Source organism: Chelmon rostratus, chromosome 9 (assembly GCF_017976325.1).
Source record: "Chelmon rostratus isolate fCheRos1 chromosome 9, fCheRos1.pri, whole genome shotgun sequence".
Classification (NCBI taxonomy): domain Eukaryota; kingdom Metazoa; phylum Chordata; class Actinopteri; order Chaetodontiformes; family Chaetodontidae; genus Chelmon; species Chelmon rostratus.
The window spans coordinates 3,218,159-3,238,329 of record NC_055666.1 but is presented as its reverse complement, the minus strand read 5'-3'; the positions used below and the strand labels follow the sequence as shown (position 1 = coordinate 3,238,329).

Genomic DNA, 20,171 nt, shown 5'->3' with positions numbered 1-20,171 from the left:
CCTGAGATCTTTCTGTGTGGAGTTTGCATGTTCTCCCTGTGCAGCATGGGTTCTCACCGGGTTCTCCGGCTTCCTCCCACAGTCGAAAAACATGCTGAGGTTAATTGATAACTCTAAATTGTCCATAGGTGTGAATGAGCGGTGTGCATGGTTGTTTGTCTGTATATGTAGCCCTGTGGTAGGCTGGCGACCTGCCCAGGGTGTCCCCTGCCTTTGCCCGAGAGACGGCTGGGATAGGCTCCAGCCCCCCCGTGACCCTGCAAAGGATTCAGCGGTGTATAGATAATGGATGGATGGATGGATGGTATATAGCCTCACCTTTAGTGTATTAAAGTTAGAAAAATCAATTCAAAGTTGCTCAAATATGCTATATATTTTTGAATATAATTACAGAAAAAACTGCCTTCATCACAGCTTTCCATTAATGGATTATTAGTGATTTATTCAGAAAAAGGGTTGGCAGCTCATTCTCAGAACAGCAGCCTCAGATTTCTTCTTCAGGTGCCGGCCATATTCTATTCTGTTTATAAAATTTCTTGCGGGCTAATTAAAAATGGACTGCGGGCCGAAGTTGGCCCGCGGGGCGTAGTTTGGACATCCCCTGAAAGCGGTTCATCATAGTGATACTCGACTTTACGGTCTTTCCCACGGGACTGTGAATGCTACATTGACGTTATCTCGCGAGAAAGCATTTCTTTCGACAACATCGTACGTGGCTACACAGCTGGGTGCTGGTAGTGTTGACTGTATGCGCTAGCTTTAGATAAATGCGCTGTATGTGTATTGACAGTGTCTGAACGTCGAATAAATGCTATGTATTCTTCACATATATGTTTGAATTGTGACAAAGAACGGTAGCTGGTGTCGTGCGAGCTTTTTATCGACGCCTCCTCGCCGGACAGCAGCGGCAGCAGCTTGACGGTAACGTTAGAAGGCTTTCCCTGCCGATCATCCAGCCTGTCGGCCTGACATGGCGGAGAGCGGCTCGTCGGTTGAATTCTCCGGCTCTCTGACGAGCTCGACTCTTCCGCCGCCGAGGACCCGTATTTTCAAAATCATCGTGATCGGGGACTCGGGTGTCGGGAAGACCTGCCTCACCTACCGCTTCTGTGCCGGGAAGTTCCCCGACAAGACCGAGGCCACGATCGGGGTGGACTTCAGGGAGAGGCTGGTTGAGATTGACGGCGAGAAAATCAAGGTGCAGATGTGCCTCCGTGTGTCTGGCCTGTTCACATGTGGAGGAAAGTCAAAGACGGTGTGAGAAGTAGGGGAGAGCAGGGACACCTGGAGCGTGTCCTTGTCTAGACACAAAAGCTGAAATACAAGCTTACGTGTGTCCGCTTATCAACAGACTTATCTGGACCAAGTTTTATTACAGCACTTAAATGCCTTGCTCAAGGGCATGACAATGGTAATAAATGAGGGAATTATTCCATTTTTCCTTCTAGCCCAGTGACCGCTGGCCCCTTGTTTAGATGAACCACTTTTAACTGAAAACAGCAGTGGGCAAATGACAGCTGACCCTTCTTATGGGCCCACATTAACATTAACAAGTTAGTCATGTTAGGAGTCCTGCAAGAGACACACACAAAAAAAGGAAAAATGCAGCAAGCTGACTGTTGGTCCCCAGTATGGGTTGCTAGTGCAACTCCTTGCCATCTGAAATAAGACTTCCCCTGCCTGGTAAATGCCCCCATCATTCACACTGAATCCCCCCATTTATGATGCAGCCTGTCCAGCAGTGACGTTGACAGTGAGCGTGTATCCCAGAGCCTGTTTCTGCTCAGTGAGAGACCGTAGCATCCAGCGGGTCTGCACGTCTTGGTGGGGTCTTCACCTTTTTCCTTTCATTGCTAATCCTAAAATATCTCCAAACTGCTCACATTGCTGACAAGAGCTTAATATCATGTGAAGCATCTGTGCAGTTGTTTGGGAGCATTTTTATAGTTACAATTACGAGTGCACAAGCTGATATTGGTCTGGGTATCTGTGAATGCCTATAATGCAGGCTCTCAGCTGCAACTGTGTAGTCTTCAGTCCAGTGTGAGATAACCCTGATGACATCAAGGTAGTTTTCTCTCAAGCTGATGAGTAAATGTAATTTTTGAATAAAGTGAAATAAATTTAGAAACATGTCAGAGGCATGTCCAAAGCCATCCCAGGAAATAAAAGCAAGCTAGGTTTAAGGAAAGTTAGTTTACTAAAAAAAAAGAATCTGCTGGCTGCACTGGTCATTAAACCTAATCTGTGAACAACATTCACTGGAGATCCTCTGAAACATGTCTCAGGACAGCTTAATGTTTGCTCAGATAAATTTCAGGCATGCTTCAGTCAAACTTTGATTAATGAGTAACAAATCAACAAACAACAGTGGAGCTCTGTGGCACAGAGGATCAAGATATACAGTATCAGTCTTTGAATGCACACACAGTCTGTTAGTAGAATTCATTAATTGTTGCTTTGGGATTTGATCCATTTCCACACTGTCCCCCCCCCACAGATCCAGCTGTGGGACACTGCAGGTCAGGAGCGCTTCAGGAAGTCCATGGTGCAGCACTACTACCGCAACGTGCACGCTGTTGTCTTCGTCTACGACGTTACCAACGCCGCCAGCTTCCGCAGCCTCCCTGCCTGGATCGAGGAGTGCAAGCAGCACGCGCTGGGCACAGAGGTACCCAGGATCCTGGTTGGAAACAAGTGCGACCTCCAAGACTCCGTCCAAGTGGGCACGGACGTGGCGCAACAGTTCGCCGACGCCCACTCCATGCCCGTGTTTGAGACATCTGCAAAGAACCCGAACAGCCAGGGAGACGGAAACTACGGCGGGGGAAACAGCGACCACGTTGAGGCCATTTTTATGACGGTGGCCCACAAGCTGAAGTCTCAGAAGCCTCTGATATTGAGCCAGCCGCCTGAGGGTTCAGGGGGTACTATCGCCCTGGGCAGGGGGAGGGATGACGGGGGCGACGGGGCCAGGAGCTGGGGCTGCAGCAGCTGCTGATGGAGAAAAATGGAGGGAAAGCGGGAGACAACTCCAGCCTGAGTCCGCACAAGGCCGAGGATACTGAAGATGGAAGGAGCTGAGGGAGCTGAGGGGTGGAGGTCTAGAAAGAAAGCATGGTTCAAGCAAAATGGCTTCATAATCAGCACAACACATAGATGAATTCTCCATTAGAAGAGGATGCATTTTTCCCGATGCTTGTGCGTAACTTTACGATGGACTTTAAATGGTTTTGTGGTAGTCTTTACAGTATGACTGATGTTTATGAATGCCACATTTGATTGTTGTTTCATGAAAATTATCCTGAACAAGGGGCCAAAATCTGAAGTTCAAACTCACATATCTTCATGGTTCCATGGCGACACAGTGGTATTAATGAATTAGGGATTTTAGGGAGGCGAATGGCGTGGACATTTCTTTCTTTACACAGCAGCTTTGCTGTGACCTGATGGCAGGGCAGAATTTCCTGTCTTCTAATAACCGAACACATTATAATACAATCTGGGCCACTTCATCTGTGTTTGTGTTGAGACCTTCGTAGAGGTTTTACTCTGGTCATTTTTAGGCCATTATTCACAGGTGTGTGTGTTAGTTTATCCTCTTCTTGTGTTCGGATTCAAACTTCATCTGTGATTCTCTACAGGTGGAATCAATTTGATTTTCTTCGTTCAAAAAGCATTTTCATAGGCAGTATTTGAAAATGTTGAGACCTGCTTTGTTAATACTCTTTGCTAGCTAGTCGTCACTGCCTTTGCTAACACGCTGCTAAATTTCTTGTGCGATATCACAAACAACTGTCGGTCAGTGGAATAGTGTTGACAAGAAGGCCCAGTGGTTGAGCAGTGTGCACATACAATCAGAGCATTCAGATGTAGCCGATGGCTGATCAGAAACCCCACAGCTCCATGGTTACTTTAAATCCAAAGACTGGAAACCTCAATTCTTAAAAAGAAATGTTCATTAGATTTTGAGGGAGGTTATTATCACAGCTTGTGACTCTTAAGCGAGCCCATTTCCTGTATCTGCGTCACGTGGTTGTCACCACTGACCCGCCCCTTTAGGAGAGAGTCCATTGATTACAGTGGGAGAAGTGAATATGAGCACAGGTTACGGCTGATTCTTCACCCCACAGTCACCAAAGTAAATATCGGATCCATCTTTCACCAGCCAGATATCTTCCAGACATTCTGCCACTCAAATGGCATCTTTCACTCAGACAGATCAGGAGAAAATTAACTCCGTCTCCATCTCAGCAACGCACTCTCGAGAGATCTGGAGCGAGAATATTCAGCTAGCAGATGAACACGAGCAGCGAAATGAGGCACAAACATTACATTTGTACTATATCTAGTGTTGTTGTTCTGACATGGACAAGCAAAAGTCCATCAGTAACACAGTAGTGTTAAAAATGCCCAGTGAGGATGGGTGACAGGTGACCACGCCCACTTCGGAGAAAGGAAGTGTACACCACTTTATGCTGTTGGCGCAGCTTGTAATGGGTCATCTTTTATAGCATCTGTGACAGCACTTTTGATTAGCATGCAGCACCACAGCTAACACAGCACACTGACAGCATGTGCTGTTGTCATTTAACAGTCACGGTGGTTACCTATAAACCACACCGGCCAAACAGGCCTGCAGTACGACTTCTGTTCATGCACTCAGTGATCGGGGGAATGCCTGTTAGCTTGATGATAAAGGACACAAAGGGAACCTGTAAGTAACTTGGAAATGGAATTTAGAGAGAAATGTAACTGTATTTGCCCGTTATCTCCTCTGTATATGAAAGGATTTATAACTAACAGTTTAGTGCTGTGTAGGCTAGCCGGTGAATCAAACAGTGAAAACACATACCTCTTAAAGCGTGTAAGGCTTTGTAGTGTGCACCTCCACATGTACATGGATGCCTATACCCACTACTTATCCTGTATGTAAGCTTGTGCTACGATATTCAGCATGTCCCGCAAACACCACTGTATGATAACGGCTGACACTGTTTACTTCTCCGTATGTCGCGACGCATCATAGACCGGTGTCCACGTCATGTCAGTTTGCAGCATCGCGTCTCAGTGGTTTTAGATGTTTGTTGTGGCTACAGCTGGTCCTGTGGCCCCCCCCTGCTGATCACCCCTGGTTACGTTGTACATTAATGTCTTTTTGAAGGATGTGACTATCAATGAAACCAAAAGGCCTTCTCTCAGGACTCACTGTTCAGAGGCTATGCACATGGATGGGAATAAAACCAAGCACAGACACTGGCTGTGTTACCTGCATCTCTGTGGCTTGCCAGCAAGGTGACAACGGTAGAAGACATGGTGTGGGTGTTTTGTTGTACATGTGGTTGCTGCTTTCCTCTGTTCTTCAAGTGTCCTTTGTTTTTGATAGATGTCCTCCATCCACCTTCACGCCAGGGCCTACTATCATTTCCTTTGCCTTACTGTCCTTCACTACAGCCATGAACAGCAAATAATGCTACTGTATCTGTCATTGCAAATGCTCAGAAAGGGAAAAAAAAAAATCAATTACAGAAGGGTATTAATTCACAAAGTGACTAATGAATGAGACTACTGGGGTGTAGTAGTTGCAATGGTTTTGTCATGTGTAACCTTGCAATAAACTACCTTGAACATTTCAAATGTGGACTCATCTCTATTTAGAGAGTCGCTTGATGAAAAAGCTCAAACAGCTCAGTCAGGTTTTATTTATTTAAATACATTTTAAAATGAATCGATATCTCGAGAACACAACTCACTTTCACACAACATACAGGGGATGAGGCATTTCAGTCTTCACGCCTCACACACTATGCAGGCATTCATCTTTGGCAAGGCTGAAATCTTTGGTCAAAGAGCAAATGAAGACGCAGCCGCTGTCCAAAGTGCTTGTCTAATCAAGAGCAAAAACAACTCATCTCTCAAACTTTCCAACCTGACATCTTCAGCTTCAGTTGAGTCTTGAGGTTGCTTTTCTCCGTCCATCCGCAAACAGTAGAATAAAACATGTGTAGGCACAATTTTAAGGAAATATAATCCATGATTGTCCCCTCGTCTCTGGAATGGAGAACAACAGGCCCGCGGAGGAGCAGGACGTGTGTCAAGTCAGTCTGCTGTATGGAGGCAGTTTGGAGGGACGCTCCTCTTCCTCAGCAGTGCCCTGGTCAGCGGGCTGAGCGGGAGAGTTGAAGAGCCGGTCGTCTCCACCTGCTGGACACAGATGAGAACTACATCATAGGACTGGTGAGAGTAAAGCTACAACACCAACAGAAATATTAGCAACAACTGTGGGCGAGGATTAGTCTACAGACAACGTTTAACAGTAGTTTACCTTGCCAAGTACAAACCATCTCAGTGTCCCCGGGGTCACACTGAGGCACCAGTGTTTCCTGCAACATACACACAAAAACAAAATAACATCACTGACCTACATAATGGAATGGAAGGGAATTATTCTTAGAATAAGCAATAGAATAGAATAAACAAAACATTAAAAAAAGTAGAGTGAAGTATTTTACATGTGGGTTACAAAATATGGTGTGGGGTAGAAAAAGCTGCATTCAGGACCAGCGCATACAGTCATCCCACTGATTCTGGATGCTACTATATTAGAGTTTACGGCAGAGGTGGGCGACATGAGGTCATTTGATCTGGCCTGCTGGCAAGTCATAAATACAAAAAAGCAATTACTTTTTTCCAGTGATTAACAATACACATTAAACATAAGACTAGCATTTTCCTCTGAGTTGTCCCTGAACACAACGCGCATGTAGTGGTTGATATCACATCAATGCATCATGGAAACTGTCAAGAAAAGAAAAGCAGATAAAGAGTGTCCTGTTTCCCAAGAGGAACTGACCAATGATGATTTTTTTGTTGACGTAAAAGGCAAGCCAGGGTTCCTCAGTTAGTTTGTGGGGGGGGGGGGGGGGGTGAGCTCACAGTGATGAAAAGGGCCAGAAAACCATGCCGACCTGATCTGGAACTGCAACTGGATAAACTTAACCCTCAACAGTTTCCACAAAACCACATTCTGACAGAGACAGTGTTGTGCAGGTTTTGTGATGAGCGAGCTAAAAGCTAAGAAGCTGAAAACTCATTGAGAAGGAGAATTTGTGAAGCAGAGCTTTGTTGCTGCTGTGGAGCTGCTAACACAAAGTAAAACTGTTCTAAAGTGTCATTTTGTCTGGAATAATTCATAGAGATGAAGGAAAACCTGACGTGATAGCAAGTGTCTGTGTGCTTTGGCCTTCATGGTGGACATTAAGAACCTCTCAGAGCTGAACCTGGAGCTCCAGCAGCTTCTCAGCTCTCTGCTTCCAAATGAGAAATCATCTGAAGAGAAATTAAAGCTGCAGCAACTGGAAAGAGGAAACACTGCATTTTACTGCTCTGCAAGAACAAAAGCTGCTCTGACATCTGAATCTGCTGCTGAGTGTGAAAACACCTTCAGACATTTGCTGAGAGGTTTCAGGACATGAGAAGGAAACAAATGGAACTGAACATATTTGCTTTTTTTTGTTAATGTTGATCCAGCTGATGTGTCTGACGACCTACAGCATGAAATCATTGAGCTGCAAAGCAACAACCTGCAAGCAGTTCTCTTCAAAACTGACTCTCAGTGCTGCTCAAGACTGACTGACCCAAACCTGGAAAACTAGCTGAGAATAGCATCATCACTACCATCTGACATCAGACCTCAACGAAGAGGAACAGTTCGAGCCATCGCAGAGGTGTTCGATTATGTAGTATGACCCTCAGAGGATGTTAGAAAAAATGACTTCAGGCAGCCTCTGCTTTCATGATCTTTCTTTTAGTAGGAAGACTAAACGCCTGAACCTGAAGTCTTCTACATGGATCATTAGCCTTTTTGTCTGAGACACGTAGCTTCAGCCTCAGTCTTTTACAATGATAAGATGTATATAGCCATCACATGCATACTTCACCTTTCGATGGTTGTAGTTTTAAAACAAGTCAACTAACATTAGCTCAATTAACAAGGTAGCTACAACTGATACATGCCAGGAACGACAGCTAACACATCAGCCGACAGGACTGCCGGCTAGAACCGGGAAGCTGGCTTTGTCTACCTCTGTCTGAAATCAAAGCACCCACTGTGTCCAAAATGACTCAGACTTTTGCATGGTTAATCTGCCGCCATTATCAGTGGAGACTGCATGTGTGCCACGGGAGAACAAAAAGCTTGACAGGCGATGAGAAGTGAAGGTCAATACAGTACATCAACCTGTAAAACATTACCAGTCCAGTTCTGGCATCGTAGCAGCCACAGCATGGAAGACTACGGCAGCCCGTGTAGGCGATGAGGCAGGAGAGAGCCAGGCTGATGGTGCAGGTCAGCAGTATGGTGGCGTTGGCCCCCTTCACCATCCGATGAAGCACAAACGTCTGAGCAGAGAGACAATGAGTGTACAAAAGATGGACAAGGCAGTCGCAGATTTGATGTTGTTCTTACACTTCGCACAGATTGCAGTGTGCAATCCAGGACTGACAGACAGACATCATGAATATTTATACCAGTTTTCATGGCAGTCCGCCCAGCAGTTATGAGATGTCACTACAAGTGGTGCAAACACTGGCCAACTCTTGTAGTTAGTGTGAGTGTGGAATACAAGGTGTAGTTTTAAAGGAGCACTCCAGTAATTTAGTATTGCACTTCCATGAAGACTTCCAATAGACAGATTTTTAACAGAATTACTGCCTCACAGCTGTTTACCTCCACCTAACAGTCAAGTCACTCTGTGGGAATTGAAAAAAAGGTGGCGAAATGGAATTTATCACTATATTGAGATGTATGATTCCAGTTAATAATGACCAGGTAGAAACATGCTGTCTTCACTTAGAGACTAGTTTTCCAGAGTATCCAGAGGACTGATAGACAGCTTCATTCATTCTGTCCTGAAGTTTCGCTTTCACAGGAATTGGGATGGTTGTGAGTTCACCAGGACCTTGACCTTTGACCACTAAACGTGAAGAAATTCCCTCAAGGTGTTGCTGAGATATCACACTCACAAGAACATGACGTACACACCGACGGACGGACAGCCTGAAAACATAATGCCTCTGGCCATGGAAAGCTTGAAAAGGAAGCAGCAGAGGCCGCGATTTTCTGACTTTATCTGTCTCTCTGATTGAAAATGGCTTTGTACTGTATGTGTACACCTCCAGAGTCACTGCAAACATGATGCAAAGGTAAGATGCAACTATGTGTGTAAAGTTGTTTTCCAATGTAACAAAGTAGCGACACAGATGACACATTAGAATTTGTGCACCTACGTGGAAAAAACAAATTACCTCCTACACACAAAAAACATTGGGCATTGCCAAAAAGGATATCTTTTGTGGTAGTGCATCTACGTGTGCGCGTGCGTTACCACTTGAGGACTGTCGTGGTGGTGGAACACCTCTTCATCCTCCTCTCCGTAGGTGAGTGTCAGACACGAGTAACCTGATATAAACACTGCAGCCACACAGGAGAGTCCTGCTGCTACCACCATCACACTCACCTGCAGGGACAAGACAGAGAGAGAGAGAGAGAGAGAGAGAGAGAGACTTCTCTTATGTGAGGCCAAGTCTGTCTTACTACACGGTGGTAATTGAGAGCAAATATCAAAGATTAATGCTGAGACATGAGTTTGGACATTGTGTCTAAAAATCCAGGCCTCCATCCAATAATTTATGACACTGACTCATTTCATGAGTCATTGTTCCAATTTTATTTGCTGAAGTCTTTTAGGTACACTTGACAGTTTTGGCAGGAACCTCAACAGGGATGGGGGCTGAGGGGAGTCATCATGGCCTGGCCCTCTCCAAACAGCTTGTGTATATAATGACAGATATTATATTTAGGAGCAGCTTCTCCATTACAAAGTTTATCCACCAGAGAGGACTAACAAGGCGATTTTTCACCTGTAAAATGTTCCACTCAGTTTAGATTTTGGTCACATTCTTAAATAAGAATAATCTAAGTGATCCATGGTTGAGGTTCGGTGGTTAGGGAACGGTTTGGTGTTACAGAGGTGACTTGTTGGGGATATGGTTAAAGTTTGGTTTAGGTTAAGGTGGGGGGAAACAAAAAGGAGGTGGAACACACTTAGACACAACACCCCTGCCCCTGAATGTGTCTGTGCATACAACTGCTGAGATGAGGAAGAATACTGAAAATGTATGCTTAGAATGCTACAGGTAGGACATTAAAATGCTATAAAAGGACTTATAAATATTCTAAATTCTGTGTTCAGTACTCACCAGGGAGTAGTGTCATTTCTGCTATTCATGGAAACCGAAAAGAACTTGCAAATTACAAGTAATCCAAAACGAGGCCAATGAGGTGGAAAAAACTGGGAATCCTGAAAGCATCGCACTTACCAGCACCGAGTTTTTCCTCTGGGAGGCAAACAGCGCCACAACACCTGGAGAGGCCATGATCTAAAGGGGGGGAGAGCGGCCTGGATGACACGACAGACAACAACAGGCAGGAACAAAGGCCAGTACCAGCAGCTTCAACAGTGTCAACACCTGAACACAAACGCCCTAATGAGTGCCAAAGCCCAGCGCGTCCCGTTATCTCACACCAGACTCCACTCAATTCTCACGACATTTAGTGACAAAGATTTTGTGTCACGGCATGGTCCAAGATGTACACAATGCTGTGTGTTATTTGCCTTACAGACCAACGCGGGACACTACAGTCAGTCCACAGCTCTGATGGGGCTTCAACGAGCCCGTACTGATTGAATATTGAGAAGAGTTTCTAATAGGGGATCAATATCTCACCAGTCCTCCCCACACCGGTGTCCTGGTGGTACTCAGCGGGGTATCCTTGCGGAAAACAGCGTCCATGAACCCACACACCACACAAAGACCAGCACAAGCCATCTGGAGGATCCCGAAGACCAGCACGCTCTTCTGGTTGAAAATGAAGTACCTGTATCGGTCCATCTCCAGGTGTTAACCGGCCGGAAAGTCCCCTGCTAGCAGTCCGAGTCAGTCAGAGCTGAAGTTTGGCTTGCGGGTGAAACTCTAGCTGTGCTTGATGCTCGGTCTCGTTTTGTGTACTTTCTTGGTCAGGATCATGAGTCCAGGTGGTGAAAACAGCGGTAAATATTGGTGAAACCTAAAACATAGTTGATTTCACTGCAGAGAGCCGCACTCACAGCACTCCTGTCCGCTGGCGTGTGTCTTCCGGGCAGCGGGCTGCTTTCACTGCGGGTTCAGCAGGTAGAGGTTTATCCATTAACCTGGCTGACCGGCAGCAGGTGGAGCGACGCGCAGGCTTTTCATGCCCAGAGCGCGGACTGTCAGGCTGCCAAGACCCGCCCCCTCCCCGCTTCAAGCTTTACAGACTTCTGACAGAAGAGTGACTCTTCCCCAACTATACGGATCTGGAAGTCAGTTAAATGTTTTTTGTTTTTTTTTAATCTACAGTTAATATGTTTTATAGCATCTATTAATAGAATAATATTACTTAGGCAATAGGCGTGATTTTAATTCCAGATGCTTGCCTGCAAACATTAGCACCCAGCACAGTTTCTGAACTAAATAATGAATGCTATGTGAAAAAAAAACTGACATTTAATTAAAAAAAATAAATGGTAAAAAACTGCCAAATTCAAGCAAGTTCTACTTCATATCACCAGGTTTAGTATCCACTAACATCTTGCAAAATACCAGAGTACTTGTACAGCCACAATTTCCAGGAACTTGATGAAGACCATCGTATTGTCTTTTACAAAAGTCCAATTCATGTGGGTGAATTTGTTTTCATTTTTTAATCTTACCACTAAACACTACACTTCCGTTATTAGATGAATAGCAATTTGACATGGCAGCTCCGACAAAAACACACACAAACTCATCAAATAATAAGCGAGGCATGTGGAGTGATTTTCTTTATGTTGGACTTTATTTTGTAGGGTATGAATACAGATAATTAGGTTAGAAAATTCAAACAAGCTCACTGTATGTAGGTCTTTCCTGTCCATGATTTTCTCCCAGAGTGCTTACATTACAAATCACCTCTACGAAGCTCAGGTATACTACAGGTAATACAGGTCTTTCACATGTTATAAATAAATTAGTCACTGTTATATATACTGTATGCTAAGTGAGTAGGCCTATAAAGTTACACTCTTAAAATGTATGGAGTGGGCCAGCTGAATTAGTTCCAATGATGCGTCTGTGAGCTCCACAGTTGAAACAGATCAGATAAATACTGTGTGGTAAAAGAGTGCTGTTAAACTCAACACCTCGAGGAAAGCCCTGTTGAGTGGAAAACAACTGACATACAGTGAAGTGAAGAGTCAAAACTGAGAAAAGTGTAACAGTTTTTCATCATATCCTAAATTTATAAGCACCATGAGCATGTAAATCTTGATTTCCATATGAGTAACATGTGATGAAGAGGACAGTGGTGGAATCAGACAGAACAGCACCTCCGGCCAGAGACGGGTCTCCTCTAATATCGTTTGGTTTCTTGCATAGTTCTTTTGTTGCTTTGGCCTTGGATGTCCAAGGCCTTCATTCGCACTAACTTGCTCAAGCAGTATTCCATTTGAATACCATATGAAGCACAATAACTCAAATATCTACAGTGTGGGTTGCAGCTGCAAAGGACATCAGGTGTCATAATGCTGCAGGAATCTTGGAGGGTGGTAGCTCAGGTAAAGGGGACTGTTCTATTGTCCAGATGCCGCTTGTCTCTGCTGGAACTCTTTTAGCTCCTGCTTATACCAATCAGGGGCCTCGGGGCCGTTCTTCCCCGTTGGCTTGTGATCGTAACCATAAGCAACCATCAGCTCCTCATCTTTCTGCACAGGCCTCAAGGTTCGGATGCACTTGATGGGCCCAAAACGAGGGTGGACAAACCTGCACAATCAAACAAAAAAAGACCAAAAAAAAAATCAAATTCAGACAGGAAACACAACAATAATCATTTTCAAATCCTGATGAGAAATGGTATGATGCTACACAATAATTCCACATGATCATATGTCCTTTTTCAAAAGTATTTTAGGGCCTTTATTAGAGATTTGACAGTAGAGAGATGACAGGCAATGAGAGAAGAGAGAAGTGGGGACCAACATGCAGCAAAATTCCCCAGAGGGACTTAAAGCAGCGATGTTGAGGTTCATGGTCAGCACCTTAATGGCAATATGACCATATTGTGGTAAAATATCTCAATAATACTTTATATAATCTCTTCCATCTCACTGAATCATACATGTCACTGCTGATTCCAGCTGTTTCTGTGAGCACAGCAATTACTTTCAATCCTGAAGCTCAGTTTGGAAACGCATGACTCCCTTGCCCTCTCTGCCCTCTGCTTCTGTCACTTTGCACTCACGGGTCATATTTGCAGTTGGGGGTGAAGGAGTGGTTCGCCTTGTGACCCAGAGTGGCACAGTATCTCTCCATCTGGTCGAATGGCTGAGGGACGTCAATCACAGTATCCTCGTCCAATGAGATCGTGTTCCCATTCAGCGCCCAGTCTCTGCTGTCCACCTGAGGAGTACATGGATAGTTTAGTGGTTTGATTAGCACTAATACAGAAAACTAAAGATACCTGTAAAGGGTGGCAAAAATATAACACTTTCTCATTTATCAGGACTTTTAGCTCCATATTTCAACCATTTATCACTTACTTTCAACTATTTCAACAGTGTATCCATCACTTTTAGCTAACTTTTTCAACTTCTCTGCTTGCCGGTAGTTAGCTTATTTTCACCTTCAACATATTCAGCATGTGGTGTTCAGGTGTTCAGGAAGACGTGCTCTGCAGTCATACCTCAGAGTGTGTGATGCGCACTCCATTGTAAAAAGCCATCACAGTGTCAGCCTCAGCGTCTGTCTTGGCGAACAGACCCTGTCCTGCTCCTTTGATTAAAGAGTCTGCCACAAACACCCTGACACACAGAAACAATGTGAGGAACAGTCCTGCCTCAGTGTCAGTCCAGCTGTGATGCTGAGTTCAGGTGTCATTTATCAGGCTCGCAGCATGCACGAAACAAAGTTGACTTACTTTTGGCTCTCATAAGGGTCAGGAAGCAGAGTGTGGGTGGCCATACAGGTGGATGTGGACTTGTCGTATGAGTACACAGGACCTTAAAAACAGAGCATGTCATGTTAATGTCCGGTTGTTTGCACAAATGCCTCTTTCCATTAAACACAAGCAGAACCATATAAACCGGAAGTGCAGAGGATACCCTGAGTACAGTGTGACTCATCCAGTTTCCAGCACATCACATTTAACTGCTGCAAGATTTACACCATGATGTCAGCATGAGCATCCTAAATGTAGCACACTATGATGCCCACATTACTTATGATGAATTAGTACAGGTTTAGAGGGTAAGCAATATGCAAAAGTCCTCGTCAACACTGTTGAATTTGAGATGAATACACAGGAGCACCTGAAGCCCCATGAAGCATCCATGTTGTTGAGCTTACACACAGAGTAGACTGTATCACTGTCTTTGTTTGAATTTTGTATATTTATTGAGGCATGCTGTGCGACATTTTGAACATCCAATGTGAACCTGAAATCACACGAACAATGTACTTAATTTCTGTGTGTGTACCTTTAAGTGCACTGAGTCATCGCAGCAGTTAACTGAATATGAAAAGTGAAAACTCCTGATTTAATTTGCTCCTGCTGTTAAAGAAATAACCCTAACCCTCACTCCTAGATCGAAGATTTGAATCTTGACAAACGAATGTGACTAAATCCAGGAAAGGAGACAATTCTAAATGGATCCATTAACTCCTGAAGTTGATATGTGAAAAGGTCACCTATATACAGCCTCTACAAACTCAACACCGGCTGCATTTTTCTATCATGAAGATGACGTCGCACTTACTGTTGGGTGTGATTTCAAAGCGTGGTCTCCCACTCTCGCTGGAGATCAGGGTAGCGAGGCGAGCCTCGATTAGCTCCCCGTCCACAAAGCTTCCGTAGAGAGCCGTCTGTCTGTCGGGGTAGATGTACGCTACACCGTCACCAGTCATCTCCCCGTCCTCATTCACCTCCCCAAACACACAGCCTCCATCCTAGACGCACCACAGTACACACCAACATGCACAATACACACAGTTAACAAACACCATTCATTTCCTTTACTTCTACTGTGTTCATAAATGCTTAAAATACGGCCTCAGAGGTGCTTGAACTCCTGAAACCAGTGAATGTAAGCATAGCCACTGTGTTGTAGTGAGCACTGAGCTGACTCACAGGGTAGTAGACCCAGCATTCCCCACAGCGGTTGTTGTCTTTGTACTGGCCCTTGAACACCAGGCAACCCTCTCCATCGAACTCCTGAGCGGGCCCGCTGAGTTCGCCATCCACATACGTCCCATGGAGGACACCGCCATCTTCATATGTGTACGTCCCCTGGCCCTGCAGAGCATCGTCTACATAGAAACCCTCCAGGGTGCTGTGGGGGGGGGGGCAGACACAGACAGGACAGCTGCACTGAAACTATTATTAAACTCAATCGCCTCAAGGTAAGAGGGGTCAGATAAAGGGATCTGCACAAAATCAGTAGAGTAAGAATGACCTAATCAGTTCAAATGAAATTAGCAGTGTGCATGCATTATCATTACTGTTAAACTATAATTAAATCTTACTGATATCATTTATTATATATATTAAGTACAATAGTCTTTAGGCAATTACTAAGAGAAAAATGAGACAGAGTATGAGTCATGAAAAAAGCAGTTGTGATATCTGGGATTATGAGGTAATATTATGAGAATAAAAGGGGAACATTTTGAGATTAAAGATGCAATGTTTAAAAAAAATCATAAATGATCCAAGAGGTGATATTTGAAGAAAGAAAATCACAATGCTATGAGATTAAAGAGGTGATATTTTATGTAACATTTGTGCATTTGTGTAGAATGTACCATCAACCTGTGCACTCTTTGGTTCAGTCTGGAACAAACCAAGTCTCCACTGTGCTCCAGCCACTGTTTCAAACATGTCCAGCTGTGGACATTTAAGTACATTTGCATACATTCAAATGGTGTACTTTCATTTTAATATCCTAAAGTCTATTACACTATAGTGGTCAAAGCTATACATTCAGGTGATCCACAACCCTCATTTCACATGGAAAAGCTGACAGACTGCTCTCATCTGTCTACTATAAATCAGTTTTAAAATTTCATTTGGTTTTCTACAAATCTTATTCCCCCATTTATTGCAATTTATTTGAACTTTATAATCAAATATTCAAAATAGTTTCACATTTTTCTCAAACATTTTGACTGAACTGTTGAAATGTCCGTTTTTTTTGCAGTGGCCCTACCACTAATAATTCTGCAGAACATGATTTGAAACCAGAGCATCTGAACATGCTTCCTGGATATCGACACTGCTGTTGGTCTGTAAACATCGACATATATTTCTGCCTCGTCTTCGCAGTACCTTCCATCAAAGAAGAAGAACTTGCCCTTGCCGTTCTTCTCTCCATGAGTGAAGTGTCCTTCAAACCGATCACTGGAGGAGTAGGTTATTGTGCAAAACCCATGCGGCTGATCATCGTCATCCAATGGACCTGAACACACACACACACACACACACACAGCTAAGTGGAGTCTGATGATTTCATTGGACTGAATGCATTCTTGGCTCCTCACAGTTCTGAGTCCAGACTCTGTCCCTGTGATTCACGTTACAGTCATTTTATCCACTGTCAGTATAAGAACATTGATTTTGTCTAATGTTTTGCATTTTTCAGGTATCATAAGGTGCTATGTTCAAATACTGTGAGGCTTCTCTCATCTCAGCATTTTTAATCTTAAAAAGACTTTTAGAACCCTGCCTTAGTAATTTAGTTTGTAGGTTTTTCTGGACATTTAACCCCCTAAAGCAGCAGTGCTTTGAAATCTATTGAGATTAACCCTGTCTTTCCCGGGAGAAGCAGGAATAGCAGATGGTCAGAAGTTGTCTTTTAAAGAAAAAACTGTCTCTCTAGGTTCATACTAGTGGTTCACAGGTAGGCTTAATTTAACAGAAACCCCTTACAAAGAGATGCCAACGTTTCAAAACAAACTCCAATGTTTCCGCTTCTGCCTTCAGTTTTCCAAAACAAAACCAGGAGTGTGTGAAACGTTGCAGTTTTTATGAATTCAGACTGTCAGAGCACCACACCTATTCCTGTCAGAGGCGAGCACACGTGCAGCAGGCTGAAAAAGGCGAAACATTTGTGCCTGTTCAGATCCGTCCAGCAGCCACGCTGCCGGCGGGACGCTCCTGTCATCCAGGCCGCCCTCGCTCGCTCCTCAGGCGGCTTCCCTTCTGAAATCCAGTCCGTGGCGCTGGGAGGTTACCGAGCGGGCCCGCTCACACTGACTCATGGAGATTTACGGAGAGCTGAATCTCACAGCGGCAGAGAAACATCGCACAGGGCTCAGCGCTGTGTCCTTTCGCTCACACATACACTGAGAGGCAGACGCTGCTTACCTTCCACGGCCTCCTCTATGTTCTCATCATCGCTGTCCATGCTGCAGGAGGCTGCCGGATCACCACACCGCCGCGCGCGCTGCTTTTCCTGTCACCCATGCGGCGTCATGGGAATGGCATGATATGACAACTGACGCGCCTCTGCGGCCTGAGTTTCAACCTGATCTGGAAGTTTTCACCGGGTCAACAAACGCACGATCACACTTCAATATGCACACATTTTAATTCAAGTTTATTTATCTGTTTGTTAAATTGAGTTAAGCTGAAGCGAACAGTTTCATCCTGCACTTCTGAAGTCATTTCTGTGGGCGGTAGAAGATGCACGGCCCCGCTGTGGGTTAATATTCTGTTTTTTCTTTTGCTATTTTCACACATTTTCAGATTTCATAACTCAGTTCTGCCTTACGTCAAAGTAAACCAGACAACGAGCCCCCCCCCTCGATCCTGGGCCAGCAGCGCCCCCCTCCTTGACTAGAACCATTACTGATGGGGTGAACATTGGGAATTACGCACAGCCTAACCAAAGAGGTGCAGAGCCGAAAGCGTGCAAATCACGAACACTAAGCTGTGGACTTCAGGACAGGGCTCCAATATCCACTTTTTCTTGCGTCCAGGTGACGTTGGGCCCATTTTGTTTTTCTAGGATGGCAAAGGACCAACTCCGCCTGTGATTGGCTAGTACTTGTTGCCGTCGTTGGTTTGGTTTAGGCATGAGGAGTGATGATTGGTTAGGGTTCGACACTCACAGGCGGTGTAGGGCGGGTCATTCCCTCGCCATCCTACGAAAAGAATATTTCGAGCACAACAGCTCCTCATCAAACTAAAGTGACAGTCTTCTTTTTAATGGCTGCATTAACTGCAACAGGGCAGAGCATTATCGCCACCAGCTGTCATGTTTGATTATTCTTCTATCTACCTTGTTAACAATCCAAATTTTATAAAAGTTCCTCGCCAACCCTCATCCCATGCTCTAATAAAAATAGCCTCCTCAATCTGGGCTCTGAGAGGGCCTGAACCTCTCTCAGCAGCCCAGCAGAATGTTTCTGCTCTCTCAGATTTCCAGTTCCAGTTAAACATGGCCAGAAATGCTAAGATGTGCTTCAAGTGACAGTGCACGCTGCCATCTTAGATATGAACATGATGAAGTCACATGATACCATCAGTCACGTGACATGGAAACAGCATGGCCTGCACTGCATAGACAAAACACTTATCAAGAGTATGCATGTGCACTTTGATATGTATGACAGCCATCTGTATATATGTGTATACACATACATAACAGTGTACATAGAGCTCCATAAAGCACCAAAATAAAATAGCGTAAAGTAACACTCAATAAACATAAACAAAGAAATAACAATCAATATACTGTCTATACAAAAGAGATATTAGAAGGGAGAGCCTCAGCAGGGTGTAACTCACACCGCTGGGCTTGGCATCATCAGGTATGGGAATACACAACGTCTCATTTGTCCTATAAAAGGTGCAATATTATCTTTGTTTGTTTCATGACAACTGGAGCTACCCACTAAGGATGGATTCAATTATAGTTTGATGAATTACGACATTCTCTTTTCTGAGACATCAGAGAGTCGGTGGTCCGACAGTACAACAATCAGCTGTGTACCACCTGGATGCCACAGAGTTGGCATTTTTGGTGAACCTGAGGATTTCTTGTCTTTCTTGACGTCTTAGTTAAAGGCATCTGATATTGTCCCCCTGGTTAAAGTGTGTTTTGTTCCTTTCAAATTCCACCTGTCATATTTGGTGTCTATGGAATTAACCCTAAAGATTTAGAGCTGCAGCGATCACTAAAAATACACCAAAACAAACTAACACAGCTTCCACATATCCCTGACTTATAAAGCAGTTACAGCAGTTTTAGCACATGTTTGCCTGCTTTGCAACATTAGGGCAGTGGCAAGCTTGAGATGAATTAGTCTGACAATGTCTGAAGGCAAAGATCTAACATAAATGTATGCTATAAAGGTGGAGGTGACTGTCCAAGAGGAGGGAGACCAGATAATTCTTTGCACACGCAAAAAGCAACGGAAGCAATTCTATAAAGAAAGAAAAAGAGAGTTCTTGCCCGGCCAGGTTTTCCACCTCCACGCACCTGGCCAGCCGCTGTGTGAAGTGGGTGTGAATGTCACATTGTTGGTCTTGCAGCCCCTCCAATGCCATCATCATCTACAGCCTCTAAAACCAAAACAATACTCACATGCATTATAATGTTCTTATACATTATAATACTTAGAAACATTGTAAACCTATACAGTAGACTGGATAATAATGAGCTCAGTCTTTTAGCTGTAAATAAAGATAAATATCACACACAAGAAGTTTGCACTTGTTTTTTTAGGGTGTCTCTCAAAGTGATATGCATTCATGGGTGCAATTTCATAGGTTTATATAGCATCTCTTCTTTTATTATATTACTAGTATTATAGAAAACAACAACCAATATGAGTCTAATTTGTTATTTGCTCATTCTGATTGTTATTTTTACTGCATTTTGCCCTCTGCATTGTGCTGATGGACAGCAAAAAAAAAGCAAATTTGGACCCAGCTGGTGCAGATATTAGTATTTAGCCTTGTATCTGGGCCTTCCCTTCTCTCATCTGCTCGGTAACAGGGAGGGCAGGGCTTTATAAACACAACGTGACAGCACTGGTTGTGGGATGTACCAAAG

General features: G+C 44.2%; 3 protein-coding genes across 4 annotated transcripts; 1 reads left to right on the top strand and 2 right to left on the bottom strand.

Annotated features, from left to right (window-relative positions):
• The first annotated feature begins 719 nt into the window (after positions 1–719).
• On the top strand, positions 720–5,645 carry rab33ba (RAB33B, member RAS oncogene family a). The gene is made up of 2 exons (XM_041944199.1): positions 720–1,198; positions 2,501–5,645. Exons 1-2 carry the CDS (start codon positions 971–973, stop codon positions 2,999–3,001), a joined length of 729 nt encoding a protein of 242 aa, XP_041800133.1. The 5' UTR covers positions 720–970; the 3' UTR covers positions 3,002–5,645.
• A 43-nt stretch (positions 5,646–5,688) lies between these two features.
• On the bottom strand, positions 5,689–11,204 carry zgc:113425 (uncharacterized protein LOC541425 homolog). 2 transcript variants are annotated; one of them, XM_041944200.1, is made up of 6 exons: positions 10,789–11,204; positions 10,381–10,440; positions 9,387–9,518; positions 8,254–8,400; positions 6,326–6,383; positions 5,689–6,204 (listed from the first exon to the last, which is right to left on the bottom strand). In XM_041944200.1, the coding sequence occupies exons 1-6, from the start codon at positions 10,951–10,953 to the stop codon at positions 6,095–6,097; spliced, it is 672 nt and encodes a 223-aa protein (XP_041800134.1). In that variant the 5' UTR covers positions 10,954–11,204; the 3' UTR covers positions 5,689–6,094. The 2 variants fall into 2 exon arrangements, with proteins under 2 accessions (XP_041800134.1, XP_041800135.1); XM_041944201.1 differs by having other exon boundaries at positions 5,689–6,201.
• A 699-nt stretch (positions 11,205–11,903) lies between these two features.
• On the bottom strand, positions 11,904–17,587 carry setd7 (SET domain containing 7, histone lysine methyltransferase). The gene is made up of 8 exons (XM_041944376.1): positions 17,477–17,587; positions 16,439–16,568; positions 15,242–15,443; positions 14,871–15,060; positions 14,033–14,114; positions 13,799–13,916; positions 13,358–13,515; positions 11,904–12,879 (listed from the first exon to the last, which is right to left on the bottom strand). Exons 1-8 carry the CDS (start codon positions 17,514–17,516, stop codon positions 12,690–12,692), a joined length of 1,110 nt encoding a protein of 369 aa, XP_041800310.1. The 5' UTR covers positions 17,517–17,587; the 3' UTR covers positions 11,904–12,689.
• Positions 17,588–20,171: the final 2,584 nt, after the last annotated feature.

Coding starts and splice junctions, on each gene's coding strand:
- zgc:113425 (XM_041944200.1), bottom strand. CDS start 10,953: ATGGACCGATACAGGTACTTCATTTTCAACCAGAAGAGCGTGCTGGTC. Junction 10,441..10,788: donor CACCGGTGTGGGGAGGACTG/GTGAGATATTGA, acceptor CCCCCCCTTTAG/ATCATGGCCTCTCCAGGTGT. Junction 6,384..8,253: donor ACGATGCCAGAACTGGACTG/GTAATGTTTTAC, acceptor TGTATGTTGCAG/GAAACACTGGTGCCTCAGTG.
- setd7 (XM_041944376.1), bottom strand. CDS start 17,516: ATGGACAGCGATGATGAGAACATAGAGGAGGCCGTGGAAG. Junction 15,061..15,241: donor AATGCTGGGTCTACTACCCT/GTGAGTCAGCTC, acceptor TGGTGCGTCTAG/GATGGAGGCTGTGTGTTTGG. Junction 14,115..14,870: donor CTTTGAAATCACACCCAACA/GTAAGTGCGACG, acceptor TCTGTTTTTAAG/GTCCTGTGTACTCATACGAC.
- rab33ba (XM_041944199.1), top strand. CDS start 971: ATGGCGGAGAGCGGCTCGTCGGTTGAATTCTCCGGCTCTCTGACGAGC. Junction 1,199..2,500: donor TTGACGGCGAGAAAATCAAG/GTGCAGATGTGC, acceptor CCCCCCCCACAG/ATCCAGCTGTGGGACACTGC.